Source organism: Channa argus, chromosome 4 (genome assembly GCF_033026475.1).
Source record: "Channa argus isolate prfri chromosome 4, Channa argus male v1.0, whole genome shotgun sequence".
In the NCBI taxonomy this organism is placed as follows: domain Eukaryota; kingdom Metazoa; phylum Chordata; class Actinopteri; order Anabantiformes; family Channidae; genus Channa; species Channa argus.
Window position 1 is genome coordinate 12,594,201 of NC_090200.1, and position 15,575 is coordinate 12,609,775.

Consider the following 15,575-nt stretch of genomic DNA (forward strand, 5'->3'; position numbering starts at 1 on the left):
GACTAAAAATGTGTTCACATATGGTGAGCTGGTGAGATCTGTATCCGGTTTCTTTTGTTGCCAGAATCCTTGATCAAACGAGCACACCCACTCTGTCAAGCCGCTGTCACAAGACGGGAGGGCGGAGTAATCCAGTCAAAGTCCGCAGCAGGTGAGCGACAAGTCGACCAGGAGAAAACAAACCTGGAAAACCAGTGGTAGGGCTTTCAGAATAAAAGTGTCAGGTTTGTAATTTTGTATGGAAGATGTTCCCTTACACTAAGCCCTGTGCTGTACAAAGGAACGGTGAAGGGGCAAAGAAGAGGGGTTATTTGAAAACATTTCTGTGCAACAAAAAGCCTTTTCCAGCCATTTCCTTCTAGCCCCTAAGACCCCTTCAAATGGACTCCCAAAGTTAAATTAAGTGAAATACCTTACCAAATATTAGTAAAATAGAGGTGTGTGTAAATATATTTAACTTTGACGCACAAAGTAATTGTGTAACTAGGTATAGTATAGAAGAAACATCCGATTTATAATGTAATAGGTGATGGCGAGGGTGGTTATTGAGTTCAAAGATTTTGCATTCAATCTTATTTTGAAAATTTGATGGATGTATCATGTAATTATGTTTTAACTTGACTAAGGTGATACATATTTGTACGACAGGCAGAAAGTCGTTGGTAACCTGGGAAGTACAGTGATACAAGAAGTGATAAAAATATATTTATACAAAATAATTTACAATAATAATGAATGAACATGGCTTTGTTGGAACTGTACACCCAGGTAAGAGGAAAACTCCCTTTTGTTCTTATAGAAGGTAAACATCTGTACACTGAGTCTTTTGCTGAGACATATGGAAACTTCAGTGCTCCGGCAAGTTAAAAGGATATAGAGCAGGCAATAATCAATGTAATTTAAAATCTTCATCGTTTAACTGTTTACTTGTACTGAACCTTTAAAAAGTAGTTAAAATGTTCTAGAATAGATTTGAATCTCAGAGAGTAAAGTCCTTTTTTTTCTCAATGAGTGCAGTATTAAATACCGTTTTAAGAAAGTATTGACTACTTGTTAAGCTGTTAATTATTTCCTTTAGTACAACAGAGTGTGGATTCCAGATGCAGAACATGTGTGGAAATCGGCCGAGATTCTGAAGGATTTTCAAATCGGAGATAATGTTCTTCAGCTGCTTCTTGAAGATGGCACTGTAAGTACAGTGTGAATATTAAAACCGTCATATACAACTTTATTGGATACATAATGGTAAAAAGAAACACATGACATTTTTCCTTTACATAAAAGGAGAACTTCTACCCGGTCAATCAATCACAACCACAACTCCCACCTCTTCGAAATCCAGACATCTTGGTTGGGGAGAATGACCTCACGGCTCTCAGCTACCTCCACGAACCCGCAGTCCTGCACAACCTCAAAGTGCGATTTGTGGAGTCCAGAATCATCTATACTTACTGTGGTACAACTTTTAATTATCAAGAAAACACTAGGGTGTGGCGTACAGCGTGTAGGTTTTATGTAGTTTGTGCTTTTTGCTCAAGCTGTGCTGTTTCCCCATTTCAGGTATTATACTGGTAGCTGTAAATCCATATAAACAACTTCCTATCTATGGAGATGCAATTATTCATGCCTACTCTGGCCAGAACATGGGAGACATGGATCCTCATATATTTGCAGTGGCAGAGGAAGCTTACAAACAAATGGCCAGGTAACTAAACCCTTAGAGAGCTATTTATAGTAGGGTATACAGTGTAGTTATAACAGTGCAATACACCCCTTTCTTCCACAGAAACCACAAGAACCAGTCTATCATAGTCAGCGGTGAATCTGGAGCTGGTAAAACTGTGTCTGCTCGATACGCTATGAGATACTTTGCCGTTGTAAGCAAGTCTGGGAGCAAGACTCGAGTTGAAGACAAAGTCCTGGCATCTAATCCTATAACAGAGGTATGGTTTTACCAGACCATGGGCCATACTCACAAGACAACCTGTATTATAGCTATTTGGACTAAGCTGGCAAAATCGTACATTGGTATTTCAGTACTATGACAATTTTCTGTTAAATAATTGCCGCCATTAGATAACTTGTATCTTACTGATATTTGAAAAAAAGGACATAAAGAATTTTTCTGACAGGCAATAGGAAATGCGAAGACCACCAGGAATGACAACAGCAGCCGATTTGGGAAATACACCGAGATCAGCTTTGACAAGAGATACCAAATCATCGGTGCAAACATGAGGACCTATCTATTAGAGAAATCCAGAGTTGTTTTTCAGGTAGTGTATAAGAGAAGGTGTTGTTGAGCTTTTTGTCTTATATATGAGCCCTAATAAGGGTCATATTTAGGTTTTTCTTCAATGTGTTTCGATTGTTGTTTTTTCAGGCAGACAACGAGCGCAATTATCACATTTTCTACCAGCTGTGTTCCTGTGCTCACCTTCCAGAGTTCAAGAACCTAAGACTGTGTGAGTCGGTGCTGAGGGTTTCTTTTGTATGTTTAAGTTGGAGCTGAAATTATTTAATTGCTGTGGAGGTTATTCTAATTTACTCAGACTAAAGGCTGAATTCTAAAAGGTTTTTGTATGTATGTATGTATGTATGTATCATGTGCTTATTAATACATAATCATATGTTCCTTCTATATGCAGTGAGCGCAGATAACTTTCGATATACCTGCATGGGTGGTGACATCACCATTGAAGGTGTAGATGACAAGAAAGACATGGAAGAGACTCAACGGACCTTTTCTCTGCTGGGTAAGAAATGCTGCCAGCTTTCAGATTGGGATTTACTTTTAGTTTGACTTTTCTTTTTTATATTGTCCTCTCTTTGATTGTCCAGGGTTGAAGGAGGATTTTCAGTCAGATGTTTTCAAAGTATTGGCCGCCATCCTTCATTTGGGAAATGTGGAAATCAGAAACTCAGGAGATGACAAATCATCAGTTCCAGTGAGCCTCACCTCTTCCAGCCTTAATTGCTTTTAAAAGCCTTCAGTTGCCTTTTCCTGTGCAAGGTTAGATCTTCAAACATTAACCAGGATAAATACAAAACTTGATTTGGCTATCTTGCAGCTCAGTGATCCACACCTGGCAGTGTTCTGTGAGCTGCTGAGTGTGAGCGCACAGGGGTTGGCACGTTGGCTGTGCCACAGGAGGATCGTTCTGGTGGCTGAGACGGTGGTGAAGCCGGTGCCCAAGGAGCGAGCAGTAAATGCTAGAGATGCTTTAGCTAAGCAGATTTATGCCCATCTGTTTGACTGTATTATTTACAGGATAAACACAGCACTCAAGGTTCCTGGAAAGCAACATGCTTTCATAGGTGTTCTGGACATTTATGGGTAATGCTCTTACAACACTGCTCTTTCTTCTTCTTTCTGATATATTAAAGATCTCTTCAGCTCCCATTTTTAACTTGAACTTTATTTTATTTGTCCTCAGCTTTGAAACATTTGACACCAACAGCTTTGAACAGTTTTGTATCAACTATGCAAATGAAAAGCTTCAGCAGCAGTTTAATTTGGTATGCATTATCATTTTAACAAAATATTATGAACTACTGCATACATCCATTTATTAAATCAGTATGATTCTCATTTCTATTTTCAATCAGCATGTGTTCAAGCTGGAGCAGGAGGAGTACATGAAAGAGGATATACCCTGGACATTGATAGATTTCTATGACAATCAGCCAGTCATTGACTTGATTGAAGCAAAGATGGGGATCCTTGACTTGCTTGATGAAGAATGTTTGGTAAGATCTACAGTAATAGATGTAATATGGGCTTCTCGTTTTTTTTTATCATGTCCTCGTAGCTATGAAAATCTAAATGTACATATTTTGTTTTACTCCCTTTACAGTTTCCTCAGGGCACCGATCAAAGTTGGCTGCAGAAGTTGTACAGCTATCTAGAAGCCAATCCTCTATTTGAGAAGCCCAGGCTATCGAAAGAGGCATTTGTGATACAACACTTTGCAGACAAGGTGATATCTCCAAAGTCCAATCTTGCATAATGGAGCAAAAGAATCACTGATATGGAATTGATAGTAAATGCTTTTGGATTCTAAGGATATATATCATTTTAGACTATGTCAGTCTTTCCATTAACAGGTTGAATATCAGTCAAGAGGTTTTCTTGAGAAGAATAGAGATGCTCTCTATGAAGAACTGGTTGACGTTTTGAGAGGCAGTAAGGTGATTACATTTATTTTAATTTAATTTTACATTTTTTGATGAACACCATGGTTACAAAAACAAATGAAAGCTTCTGTATTTTAAAATATGTCCCAATACATTTTTGTTTTACTTCATTTGATATATATCTCTCCAAATTGCATTCAGTTTACTTTTCTGGTCAGCCTTTTCCAAGAGGAGGGGGAGAGCACTGTGGCCAGTAAAGGTGTCAAAGTGAGGCCTGCCAGGCCTGGAGTGAAACCAACTAATAAACAGCTGAGAACTTCTGTTGGAGATAAGGTAAAAATGTTTAAAACTCTGTTTAAGTTCAGCTCAAGTGTTCACAGGATCAAATTGAGTTTGCTTAGTCTGTGTTTGTGTCTTCTTATGAATTTTGTGGTGGTATGTAGTTTCGTAGTTCACTCTCGTTACTGATGGAAACGCTGAACGCTACCACACCTCACTATGTGCGCTGTATTAAGCCGAATGATGAAAAGCTCCCATTCGAGTGAGTAGTTGTGAAACTGTACTCAAAATAATGCACACTTTATTGCCCCGAAACACAGGCACATATGTGTATTTCTGTTTTAAGTGAGTGCTTATTTGTGTTTTAAGATATGACTCCAAGAGAGTTGTGCAGCAGCTGCGAGCCTGTGGAGTCCTTGAAACTATTCGTATAAGTGCACAGAGCTATCCGTCCAGGTGATGTATTTACCAAACTCCAATATTCACATTTCTTTATGCTTGAGTTGTACTAGCTAACATGCTTTGTGTTTGCAGGTGGACATACATTGAGTTTTATAGTCGGTACTGTATTCTGATGTCCCCACAAGAGGCAGACGCAGACCTCAGTGATAAAAAACAGACCTGCAAGAATGTGTTACAGCGCCTGATTCAGGTTAGCTGCCTCTTATGAAGTCTATCAAAATAGTGTTGTCTCTATTATTGTGCATTACATGTTTGGCTCCATGGCTCAAACTCTAGGATCCCAACCAGTACAAGTTTGGCCGGACAAAGATCTTCTTTCGAGCCGGTCAGGTAGCTTATCTAGAGAAGTTGCGTTTGGACCGACTTCGAGGAGCCTGTGTAACCATCCAGAAACATGCCCGTGGCTGGAGCCAGAGAAGGAAGTACCTGCGCATAAGAGAGGCTGCCATCATTCTCCAACAGTACATCCGAGGAAAACGGACAATCCGGTAAGAGGTGTTCGCTGATAATGGTGCTCTCCATCATCCATGGTACCTATATGGATACTACTTGTTTTGTTTTTACATCTACAGTAAAACAGTAAGTGCTGCAACATTGAAGCAGGGCTGGGCAACAATAGTGATCCAGAGACACTGGAGAGGATACCGCACGAGACAGGTCTACCAGATAGTCCGTTTGGCCTCCATCACCATTCAGGCTTTCACACGAGGTTGGGTGGCCCGTAAACGCTTCAAGAAGGTCAGGAACTGAACGTTTGTATAATTTATTTGTTGTTGTGATAATTTATATTAATATCTCATGAGATTCCCTGCTTTCGCTTCATTACCTGGCAGATGATGGAAGAGCACAAAGTCCTCGTTCTGCAGAAATATGCTAGAGCATGGCTGGCTCGACGGCGATTCCAAACCATGCGCCGGCTGGTGCTTAATGTTCAGCTCTCCTACAGGGTGCAGAAGCTCAGAAAGAAGATTGAAGAACAGGTTTAAAAAAATTCTTTCAAATTTTCTTCAGCTGTGGCTTTTATGTAGACACACAGTATATGAATCCTGTATCCTCACAGAATAAAGAGAACTGTGGATTGGTTGAAAGACTGACCAGTTTGGCCAACAACCATTCTCAAACCATGGACAGACTTCAGGGTCTGGAAACCCAGCTAGAAAAATTAACCAAAGAGAAAGCCTCTCTGGAAGCAAGAGAGAAGAAAGTGAAAGAAGATGCTAGTCTGGTCAGTTGGGAAGTTGATGTTAAATACTTTACGCAATTGATAAAGTACCTTTCATGTGCACTTTAATAACATGTGCTTATTCTTGCTCCAGACAATTGCACAGGTTCAAAAGAAATTTAATGCACTAAACCTTGAAAAGCAAAACTTGGAGAAAATCTTTGAAACTTCCACTAAAGAGTCCAAAGGTAATAGGAGCCAAGATCCCAAGACATGCTGCCTTATTGTAATTTGTGCCAAATTTATAACCAGTTTTACACTCCGACAGAGAGCTTCGATCAAATAAAAAGGAATCTTCAGGAGGAAAAAGAAAATGAAGCAAGGCTTAGAAAGTAAGTATTAAAAACATTATTGATGTGGATTATCTTTCCTCCGAACACAATTTCAAGCTCAGCTTGTTTGAATATAAAGATTTTTAATGAGGGTATTCTCTGTAGAATTGCAGAGAACAACATTGAGATCCAGAGAGATGACCATGAGAAGGAGGTGGAAAATCTGCAAATGGAGATTAAGAGATTGAAAGAGGAGAGAGTCAGTCTTCTTAGAAAGATAGAGGAAGGGAACCAGGTGAATGCTGATCTACAGGAACAAGTCATCCAGCTAACCAAGCATGTCAAGGCCATTCCTGAGCTCCGCAGAGATCTGAACAACCTCCAAAATCAGAGGAATACTATGGACCGAAAGATGAAGGAACAGTCTGACCAAGCAAGAGGTGCATACTCTTCCTGAGAAAGCTTCACCTTTTTATGATAATACATGCATTAAGATAGTGTTAAGTTAATCTATTTTATTTTTTTCTGTAGCTAAAATGAACGACATAACAAGACAACTTCTTGGTGGTGTTGTTGAGGAAGAGGTCCTTTCGGGGTAATCCAAATATTTAGGGTTTTTCTTTTAACTCACATTCTGTAGTTGTAGTTGCATCTTATTTACTTTACGCATTTATTCTCACACATTCTTTCTCTGAAGGCTAACTCCAGATGACTCTGAAAATTTTGAAGTTGAACATTTACTTGCAGCTTTTGAAGGCTTGCAGAAAGCTACCAGGTCTATATTTTTATTGTCAAGCAAAGAAATACCTACTGTTGCTGCTTTCTGCAAAGTTGTGTTTCTTAGATTTCTTTTTTGTTGTTGTTGTTGTGTTTTACCTTTGATGATAGAATACTAGAAAACCACCACAGGGAGCAGAAAGAAAGCCATGAGACCCAGGTGGAGGGCTTAAAATTAAAATTGGACCACCTTCAAAATGAAAACAGCAAGCTGCAAAACCTGTTCCAGGAGAAAAGTAATGTTAATGAGAACATTCGCCAAGAAATGTCCAGGCTCAGCAGTGAAAACTCAGTATGTTATTTCATTCTTCAGTCCATATTTTTGGGGGGATAGATGAGATACAGAACCTACCATGATTGTGCTTAATGGGACCCATAGGTTATACCTGAGCTGAAGCTTCAGGTGTCAGAGTTGCTGAGGCAAAAGCAAGAACTGGAGGTCCATGTAGAAGAGCAGAACAAAGAGTTAGCAGGTACAGTAGCTCTAAATATTTTTGATTCAAGAGTTTAACTATGAAGTTCTTTAACAGATAAAGTTTTCTTTGTTCTTTGTTTATTTTTCATCCATGTCCTCTGAAAGAAAAAACTGAGGAGCTCACGAACACTGTTCAAAGGAAGATTAAAGAAGAGAGCTCACAACGCAGGTAACATGCTCAGTTTGAAGTTTGCTTTCTGGTTAATGATGTGAGTGAGTCTTTGTCTGGGTCTGTTTCATTTATGAATTCATTTATTTTTGTTTTTAGGCACTTTGAGGAGAAAGCTAAAGAACTGGCAGAGGTGAAGATAGAGCTTCAAGGCAAAGTGGAGGAGCTTGAAGAGGAGAATGATCACTTGAAGAGACAGCAGCTAATGGAGAGCGAGGCTAAGATCAAACTGAGACAGGAGACTTCACGGTTAACAGCTGAAAACATGGTATGCGTGGGTAGCATATTTGTATTGAGTGTGTGAATGTTTATCTGATCTTTATGGACAACCTAGCTTTTCCTTTCAGGACTTTGAAGAGCAGCTGGACCAGAAAGACAGATTAATAAAGAAACTGCGAAATCAAATAAAGAGCCTTGAAACATCCCAGAAAGGTAATGTTTTAAGGTTTGGGCATGTGAATTTTCACATAGAGAGCTAACGTCTAGATGTTAATCACTTCGCCGTGTCTCACACAGCAAAGCAAACATCACCTGCCATTCCTAAGGAATATCTTGGCATGTTGGAGTACAAAAGAGAGGATGAACCTAGGCTCATTCAAAACATTATTCTAGGTATTTTTCTTTGTACTATTTCTAAAATACTGTCACATTACACCCACTCATTTTGTGAGTGTCTCTGCCCTTCTCTCAGTGCTGGTATAACCTAGGTCTTCTGTGGCATTCAGCAGCAAATAACAGAAATAACAACAGCTGATTTATTCAATTAGGCACTTTTGTAACCCGCAGACCTGAAGCCCAAAGGTGTGGTTGTGAATGTGATCCCCAATTTGCCTGCTTGCCTCCTCTTCATGTGTGTCCGTCATGCTGACTACCTGAATGATGAAGCCAAACTCAAGTCTCTAATGAATGCAATCATCAGTGGTGTCAAAAAGGTCATCATGGTGAGGAAATGAAATAAACTATAAATATTAGCAAAAAGCTATTCGTGGCCATACAGTATACAACAGCATGTAGCCAATAAGTTAGTAGTGGTTGTGTTTCTGTTTCAGAGTCACAAGAAAGACCTTGAGCTATTGTCCTTTTGGCTCTCCAACATGTACCAGCTGCTCAATTGTCTAAAGCAGTACAGTGGGGAGGAGGTATGGAGTAAATGTTTCTATGCACAGCTTCACTGTGCAGCTTTTATTTGTATGTCACACAATTTTATTATTATTATTTATTTTTGACATTGTTTTTTTTTTTTGCTGTTCACAAAAGGAGTTCATGAAACAAAATACCCCTCGACAGAAAAAAAACTGCTTGCAGAATTTTGATTTATCAGAACACAGACAGATTATCAGTGACCTGGCCATCCACATCTACCATCAGTTTATCACAGTCATGGAAAAGACCCTCGCTCCTTCTATTGGTATTTTGCACAGTGCCATTATTGTTATATGCTCATTATTGTTATAAGAACTGTAAATTGCGCTACTTTACTTTCTTAAACCACCAGTTCCCGGTATGTTGGAGCACGAGAGTTTACAGGGGATTTCCAGCATGAAGCCAACAGGCTTCAGGAAGCGGTCCAACAGCATCTACGAGGACTCAGAGACCTACACCATCTCATCCATAATTCAAAAGCTCAGCTTCTTCCACACCATCATGACCCAGCATGGCATGGAGCAGGGCCTCATCAAGCAGGCTGTCAAACAACTGTTCTTCCTAGTGGGTGCGACCACTCTCAACAACATCATGCTCCGCAAAGATATGTGTTCCTGCAGGAAGGGAATGCAAATCAGGTCTGTGGTTGTTATTGTGAAATTTGAAAAATAGACGGCTTGTGCAGACAGAAAAGCTTGTTTTAATGTCATCTTTTTCTTCTTTAGATGTAACATCAGTTACCTGGAAGAGTGGCTGAAGGAAAAGGAACTTCAAAGCTCCAATGCTATAGATACTCTGAGGCCGCTGAGTCAGGCTGCCTGGCTACTGCAGGTCAGCAAGTCCACTGATGAGGACGCCAAAGAGATCGCTGAACAATGCACAGAACTCAACCCCGTTCAGGTATTTTATTCAGCGCCACATTGTTCGAATTGTGACAGTAGTAATTCCAGTTTTAAGCTAAAATAAAACAAAACTTGTTTTTTAAATTTTCAGATTGTAAAGATTTTGAATTCATACACACCCATTGATGATTTTGAGAAAAGGGTGTCGTCATCATTTGTCCGCAAAGTTCAGGTAAGCTCCGCTGGTATTGTTAATTGGACTTTCTAATTTAAAATGCGACGTAAACAATGTTTAACAATGAAATACCTGCACTGTACTTCACATGCCCTGATCTTGTTTGCAGTCATTTTTACAAGACCGTGAAGGATCCACACACCTGATGCTGGACACAGATTACCGTTTCCAGGTCACCTTTCCTTTCTGCCCATCCTTGCAGGCTCTGGAGCTTCTGCAGGTCCCCAGTAGTCTTCATCTGGGCTTCCTAACCAGGATCTGAAACAACCTTTGACTTGTCCTTCTCATGATGCATTCAAGTCCAGTGGCCTATGGCTGTATTTTGTTGTATATTTAAAAATGTAAACACTTTTATTAAATGGTGTTTATTAAAAATTATATAGTGCTGTAGTTAAGATTCAACAAAGAATGAGGTCATGTCTCCCCAGTGCACCCTGTCTCCCTATTTGTCATTAGAATATTTCGCTATAGTCAGTTAATTGACTCTGTTTTTTAACAGAAAAAGTATGAGTGAACATTTCGATAATTAATTCTTTCAGTAATTTTCAAAACAACACCACTTAACTGATTTCAGCTTTGTGAATTAAGACTTGCAGCTGTTCTCAGTTTTTATTAAATTGAAGATCTATGGGTTTAGTACCAGTCAGGCAAAGGCATTTGAAGACATCAACCATTTAGTGATATTTCATTTAGCCACAATAGATGAAATGAGAGGAAATGGCAGTTTAACTTTAGTGCGAATGAACATCCAACAGGGAGAAGTTAAAAATGTATTTATTGTTTGTTTCTTGTTTTAAAGGTAGTCAACTACATACAGTATATACTGAGTCAAAAAATGGTATATGATTTTGTGTTTTTGCTGTAGTATGTATAAAAAAACCCAAAAAACTATGGCTTTGTTAAATGTGAAAGTGAACTCCTCAGCAGTATTTTGAACCATTCACTCACAACAGAGGATTAGATAAACAAAAGTATATATTTCTTTAAAATTAAATAGCAACTGCTATTTATTATAAAATGTTTCATAAATGAATAAACAGAAATTAATTATTATATTGTATATGAGACCATGTGTGCCTGCTGTATTTGACGGTTCTGATAGAGAACCAGTGTTAAATTTACATGTCGGCAGTATTTGGAGCGGGGAGGATGCAGCCTGTGTGGAGCAGCAGCATCATCAGGATGCAGGATCCTCCTCCTCCTCTGGAAAGTGGAGGAGCATCTTCTCTCTCTGACGTCATGACAGCAGCATCATCTGCTAGCTCCGCTTTAAGCCCTTTCGCCGCCGATCGCTGCCTGCACCAAGGAAATATATGAGATCCCCTCTAATCCCTGAAATGGCGACACAGGAGGTACAGCTGAATGAGACTCTGGCACATCTGAAAACGGAATCGGAGACGCTGAAGACGAAGCTGGAGGAGGAAAGAGCGAAACTGCACGATGTCGAGTGTGAGTGCTGCTGAGAAAATGGAGAGGCCTTGGTTCACCCCTGCGGTTAGACAGCGACAGGACAAATAAAATCAAATGTGCCGATATAGCCTTAAAAAGATCCGTGACAGCTCCAAATTCGCCCGTTTTAGATGGTGTGAATTAGTCGAAGCCGTATTATTGACCTGTCTGCTCCGAGGTTGCCTGAGATTTCTCAGGCTGCTTGTTTTCCTCCCCATTTTATAGCCCAGTGCTTCCATCCGAACATTTTCTGTGGACAGAAGCGGTTTTCGTCCAATCCGGTCTCAGCAAGATTGGCAACAGTAGAGATAATAAATAAGAACGAGGAAAAGTAGAAACGAGTGACTCATAATGAACGTTTTATTGAAGGCTGCAAATAACTAAATATGATGTAGAAGTATAATGTTTAATATAACGAACAATCTGTGTGTGTGTGTGTGTTTGTGTGTGTGTGTGCAGTACATCAGGTGGCAGAGAAAGTGGAGGGGCTGGGTCAGTTTGTCATGAAGACCCGAAGGACTCTGAAGGGACATGGCAACAAAGTTCTGTGTATGGACTGGTGTAAGGACAAGAGGAGGATTGTCAGCTCCTCACAGGTCACAAACTCTGCATAGTTTATGCCTCGTTGCATTATTTTACACATACATTTAGTTTTTTTTGCCATTGCATATAATCTACAGCACAGTAATTGTGCCTTTTTTAATCTGTTTGCAGGATGGAAAAGTTATTGTATGGGATGCTTTTACCACCAACAAGGTACATTTTCTCTTTTCAATACAAAGAAATTTCTAAACAGAAATCATCGGGACTGTTGTAGTCAAGGGCTATGGATTCTTATTTCTTAGAAGCTTGCTACAAACCTGTGTTTCAGCTAAGTTATCTTACAACAAACCAACATCCTGAACTCAATTTATTTTCTTTGAAGGGATAATAAGTATAATTATTATTTTATTTTCCCAGGTATAAGCAGATAACAGAGCAAAGTCAGAACAGATTATGTGTAATAGAATTTTTAAGACCAATTTTGTAACCCAGAATTATTTTACGACTTTGGGGAAGGTGCCCACCCTCATTTTGCTAACCATAGGTCGGAATCCAAATATGATTTTATGATTTTAACTAACACAAATATATATTTAACAACAACCAAACATTGTGGTATCACTATAATAAAGAGAATCTTAAACTAATGCATTATGTGTATGAATGTAAATGAAATTTTGTCATAAAAATTGGAATGTTATGTTTAACTGTATAAGTATTCATGTCAGTTATAGAAGGTTGAATTAAATTCGTCCTACCTATAAATTCATAGCTATGAGGTTTCATGGCATTTCTATGGTGTCCTGTAAAAAACCTGCCCTAAAGACCCCCTTTTTAAATATTGGAAGGAAGGGAAGAGCATAGACTTAGCACAACACTGGCTAAACCTGTGAACTTACAGTAAATGTCTACTAGGATAAAACTTGCTGCTCTGCTCTGATTATGCTTAATGAATTTGATTCATCGCTGTGCCTCAGTGCAGCTAATGCAGGTTTGTCTTTTGATGTTTATTAGGAGCACGCTGTGACAATGCCTTGCACCTGGGTGATGGCGTGTGCTTATGCCCCATCTGGCTGCGCTGTAGCCTGTGGGTGAGTATCTCATTACCCATGATCATCCAAACATGGTCCTATGGTTTTTATTGAACTAGTGATTTTCTGTGGCAGGGGCCTGGACAACAAATGCTCTGTGTATCCTCTGTCCCTGGACAAGAATGAGAATTTGGCGGCAAAGAAGAAGTCGGTGGCCATGCACACAAACTACCTGTCTGCCTGTAGCTTCACCAACTCTGATATGCAGGTGAGAAATTTTGTAAAATATGTAACATAATTAATAAAAATAGTTGTTGACCATTCAGAATTTGTTTTATCAAACGTATGTTCCTGCAGACACTACTAATTGTTTATCATCACAATATTTATTTTATGATAAGAATTCATTAAGTTTCTATATTTTTGTAAAATTTGTTTTCCCACTATGGGAAATAATTCACAGTTATTAGTTTCACCTGGTTTGATGAGGTGGTGTTTCAAACAGATTGTGTCTTAGCCATATTGACTTACTGAACCTCAGAACAGCTGTTATTATTCTTTCTAATCTCCTGCTTGTGTCAAAGATCTTGACGTCCAGCGGGGATGGTACATGTGCATTATGGGATGTTGAGAGTGGGCAGCTGTTACAGAGTTTCCATGGACATGCAGCAGACGTGCTCTGTTTGGACCTGGCTCCTTCTGAGACTGGAAACACATTTGTTTCAGGGGTGAGGACACTTCTTTCTAAGCTTTGACTGCTCATTTTCATTTTTTTTTACTTAATTTAATTATTTTAATGATATTATTATCTCATACTATCCTCAATTTTATGGTATGACAGGGTTGTGATAAGAAGGCCAACGTGTGGGACATGCGTTCAGGACAGTGCATTCAGTCCTTTGAAACTCATGAATCGGACATAAATAGCGTGCGGTAAGGGATTTTTTTTAAGGTCTTATGTATATAATTGGAGAAATATTTATTATTTATTGTACAGTAAAAACAAATTATTATACAAATTATTCTACATCTCTGTTTAAATTTGTTGAAAATGGAAACACTCCTACTAAAATTAGATCTATATCTCTTGCTTTTTAATCTTAGTTGGATATGATATCATTTTTTAATTGTAACATTATTTTAATATTTTAAAAAAATCTTTGAGTTCCTTAAAATGATAAAATAATTTATTATTATTATTGTTATTATAATGTACAGTATGTATAATTTGTAGTTATTCATTATCTGCTCTGTGTCTTTTTTCTTACCACCACTTGGAGTCGCTAAAAGTCAGATAAATTATAATCCTGCCCATCAAGTTAAATGACTGATTTTGCCCAACTTTGCTTTTTAAAAGATACTATCCCAGTGGGGACGCCTTTGCATCCGGTTCGGATGATGCTACAGTAAGTATTCAGATCATGTAGGAACAGTGACATTTTAGGAAATACCTTGTTGACAGGTATATGAGGGGATGAATGCCAGTATTGTGTCAGTATATATATATATATATATATATATATATATATATTCACACAAAGGTAAGATTATCCACCTACCAGCTTCTCTAAATCTCACAAGCTAACACAATATTTGGCATTTGTTTCATCTATAAAAACAGTAGTGTAAAGAAGACACTTTGTATTGAATGTCAATTTAATCCTTAAAACTGTCAGTATCACTCTAGACTCTGATAAGATGCTGTTATACATTTCCCAAAGTTCTTTTGGTAATAAAAATATTTAAAACTTTATAATAATATTTGTTACAGTGCCGTCTCTATGACTTAAGGGCAGACAGAGAAGTGGCTATTTATTCCAAAGAGAGCATCATTTTTGGGGTTTCCAGTGTTGATTTCTCTCTTAGTGGTAAGTACTCGAATGATACTTAATAATGAATCAAATACTAGTCTCTAGCAATTGAAGATAGTATTTTTATACACGGCATGTGCCCGTATGTTTTTGCAGGCCGGCTACTGTTTGGTGGCTACAACGACTACACCATAAATGTTTGGGATGTTCTCAAAGGAACACGGGTCTCTATCCTGTTTGGACATGAGAACCGTGTTAGTACACTGCGTGTTTCTCCAGATGGGACCGCCTTCTGCTCGGGTTCCTGGGACCACACTCTGCGGGTAAGTCATGTATGCTTATGGTCAGATCTGGCATTTAGTTTACAGTGACAAATATGGCAATGTCTTTTAATGTTTGCTGTTCTTTATTTTCAGATCTGGGCTTAAAGATGAAGATACCAGAATAAAATGGTTAAACATACCTTCTGAAGACAAACTGATGTCTCTGTTTTCTAGAGTACAATCACAGAGATGAGAGACTCAGTTTTAGTTGTACATAGGGCATATTAATAGCTTTGTATATACTCCAGTCTCATGGCCAGGGTAGATTTGCATATTTGAGACCAAACGGCGCGCTTGTATTACAGTTACATTCAAAGAAGAAAGTTGCACAGAAGTACTTATAGTTACAACCTAAAATGTAAAATGTATATTGGAAGGACATACCAGTGGTAGTGGCTAGCATCA

General features: G+C 38.7%; 2 protein-coding genes across 2 annotated transcripts; both read left to right on the top strand.

Annotated features, from left to right (window-relative positions):
- Positions 1–627: 627 nt before the first annotated feature.
- On the top strand, positions 628–10,403 carry myo5c (myosin VC). The gene is made up of 40 exons (XM_067499952.1): positions 628–768; positions 1,079–1,189; positions 1,285–1,456; positions 1,561–1,705; positions 1,787–1,943; positions 2,133–2,276; positions 2,384–2,465; positions 2,649–2,756; positions 2,842–2,948; positions 3,072–3,337; positions 3,438–3,519; positions 3,610–3,750; positions 3,858–3,980; positions 4,108–4,191; positions 4,339–4,470; positions 4,581–4,678; positions 4,786–4,872; positions 4,951–5,068; positions 5,155–5,366; positions 5,451–5,616; positions 5,712–5,858; positions 5,939–6,103; positions 6,195–6,288; positions 6,369–6,432; positions 6,538–6,812; positions 6,904–6,967; positions 7,070–7,147; positions 7,261–7,441; positions 7,529–7,622; positions 7,730–7,793; positions 7,893–8,061; positions 8,141–8,225; positions 8,310–8,405; positions 8,580–8,734; positions 8,843–8,932; positions 9,051–9,201; positions 9,289–9,574; positions 9,662–9,836; positions 9,930–10,010; positions 10,123–10,403. Exons 1-40 carry the CDS (start codon positions 736–738, stop codon positions 10,273–10,275), a joined length of 5,235 nt encoding a protein of 1,744 aa, XP_067356053.1. The 5' UTR covers positions 628–735; the 3' UTR covers positions 10,276–10,403.
- Positions 10,404–10,546: 143 nt separating this feature from the next.
- On the top strand, positions 10,547–15,309 carry gnb5a (guanine nucleotide binding protein (G protein), beta 5a). Its single transcript, XM_067500029.1, has 11 exons — positions 10,547–11,462; positions 11,922–12,058; positions 12,177–12,218; positions 13,020–13,096; positions 13,172–13,304; positions 13,621–13,764; positions 13,878–13,969; positions 14,394–14,442; positions 14,808–14,904; positions 15,004–15,170; positions 15,264–15,309. The coding sequence occupies exons 1-11, from the start codon at positions 11,327–11,329 to the stop codon at positions 15,273–15,275; spliced, it is 1,086 nt and encodes a 361-aa protein (XP_067356130.1). The 5' UTR covers positions 10,547–11,326; the 3' UTR covers positions 15,276–15,309.
- The last annotated feature ends 266 nt before the right edge of the window (positions 15,310–15,575 follow it).

What these genes read in the sequence shown, in the direction of transcription:
- gnb5a (XM_067500029.1), top strand. Translation starts at nt 11,327, where the DNA reads ATGAGATCCCCTCTAATCCCTGAAATGGCGACACAGGAGGTACAGCTG. An exon ending in GAAACACATTTGTTTCAGGG is followed by an intron (nt 13,765 to 13,877) that starts GTGAGGACACTT and finishes ATGGTATGACAG; the next exon opens with GGTTGTGATAAGAAGGCCAA. An exon ending in CCGGTTCGGATGATGCTACA is followed by an intron (nt 14,443 to 14,807) that starts GTAAGTATTCAG and finishes TATTTGTTACAG; the next exon opens with TGCCGTCTCTATGACTTAAG.
- myo5c (XM_067499952.1), top strand. Translation starts at nt 736, where the DNA reads ATGAACATGGCTTTGTTGGAACTGTACACCCAG. An exon ending in TTCAGCAGCAGTTTAATTTG is followed by an intron (nt 3,520 to 3,609) that starts GTATGCATTATC and finishes ATTTTCAATCAG; the next exon opens with CATGTGTTCAAGCTGGAGCA. An exon ending in GCAGAACAAAGAGTTAGCAG is followed by an intron (nt 7,623 to 7,729) that starts GTACAGTAGCTC and finishes GTCCTCTGAAAG; the next exon opens with AAAAAACTGAGGAGCTCACG.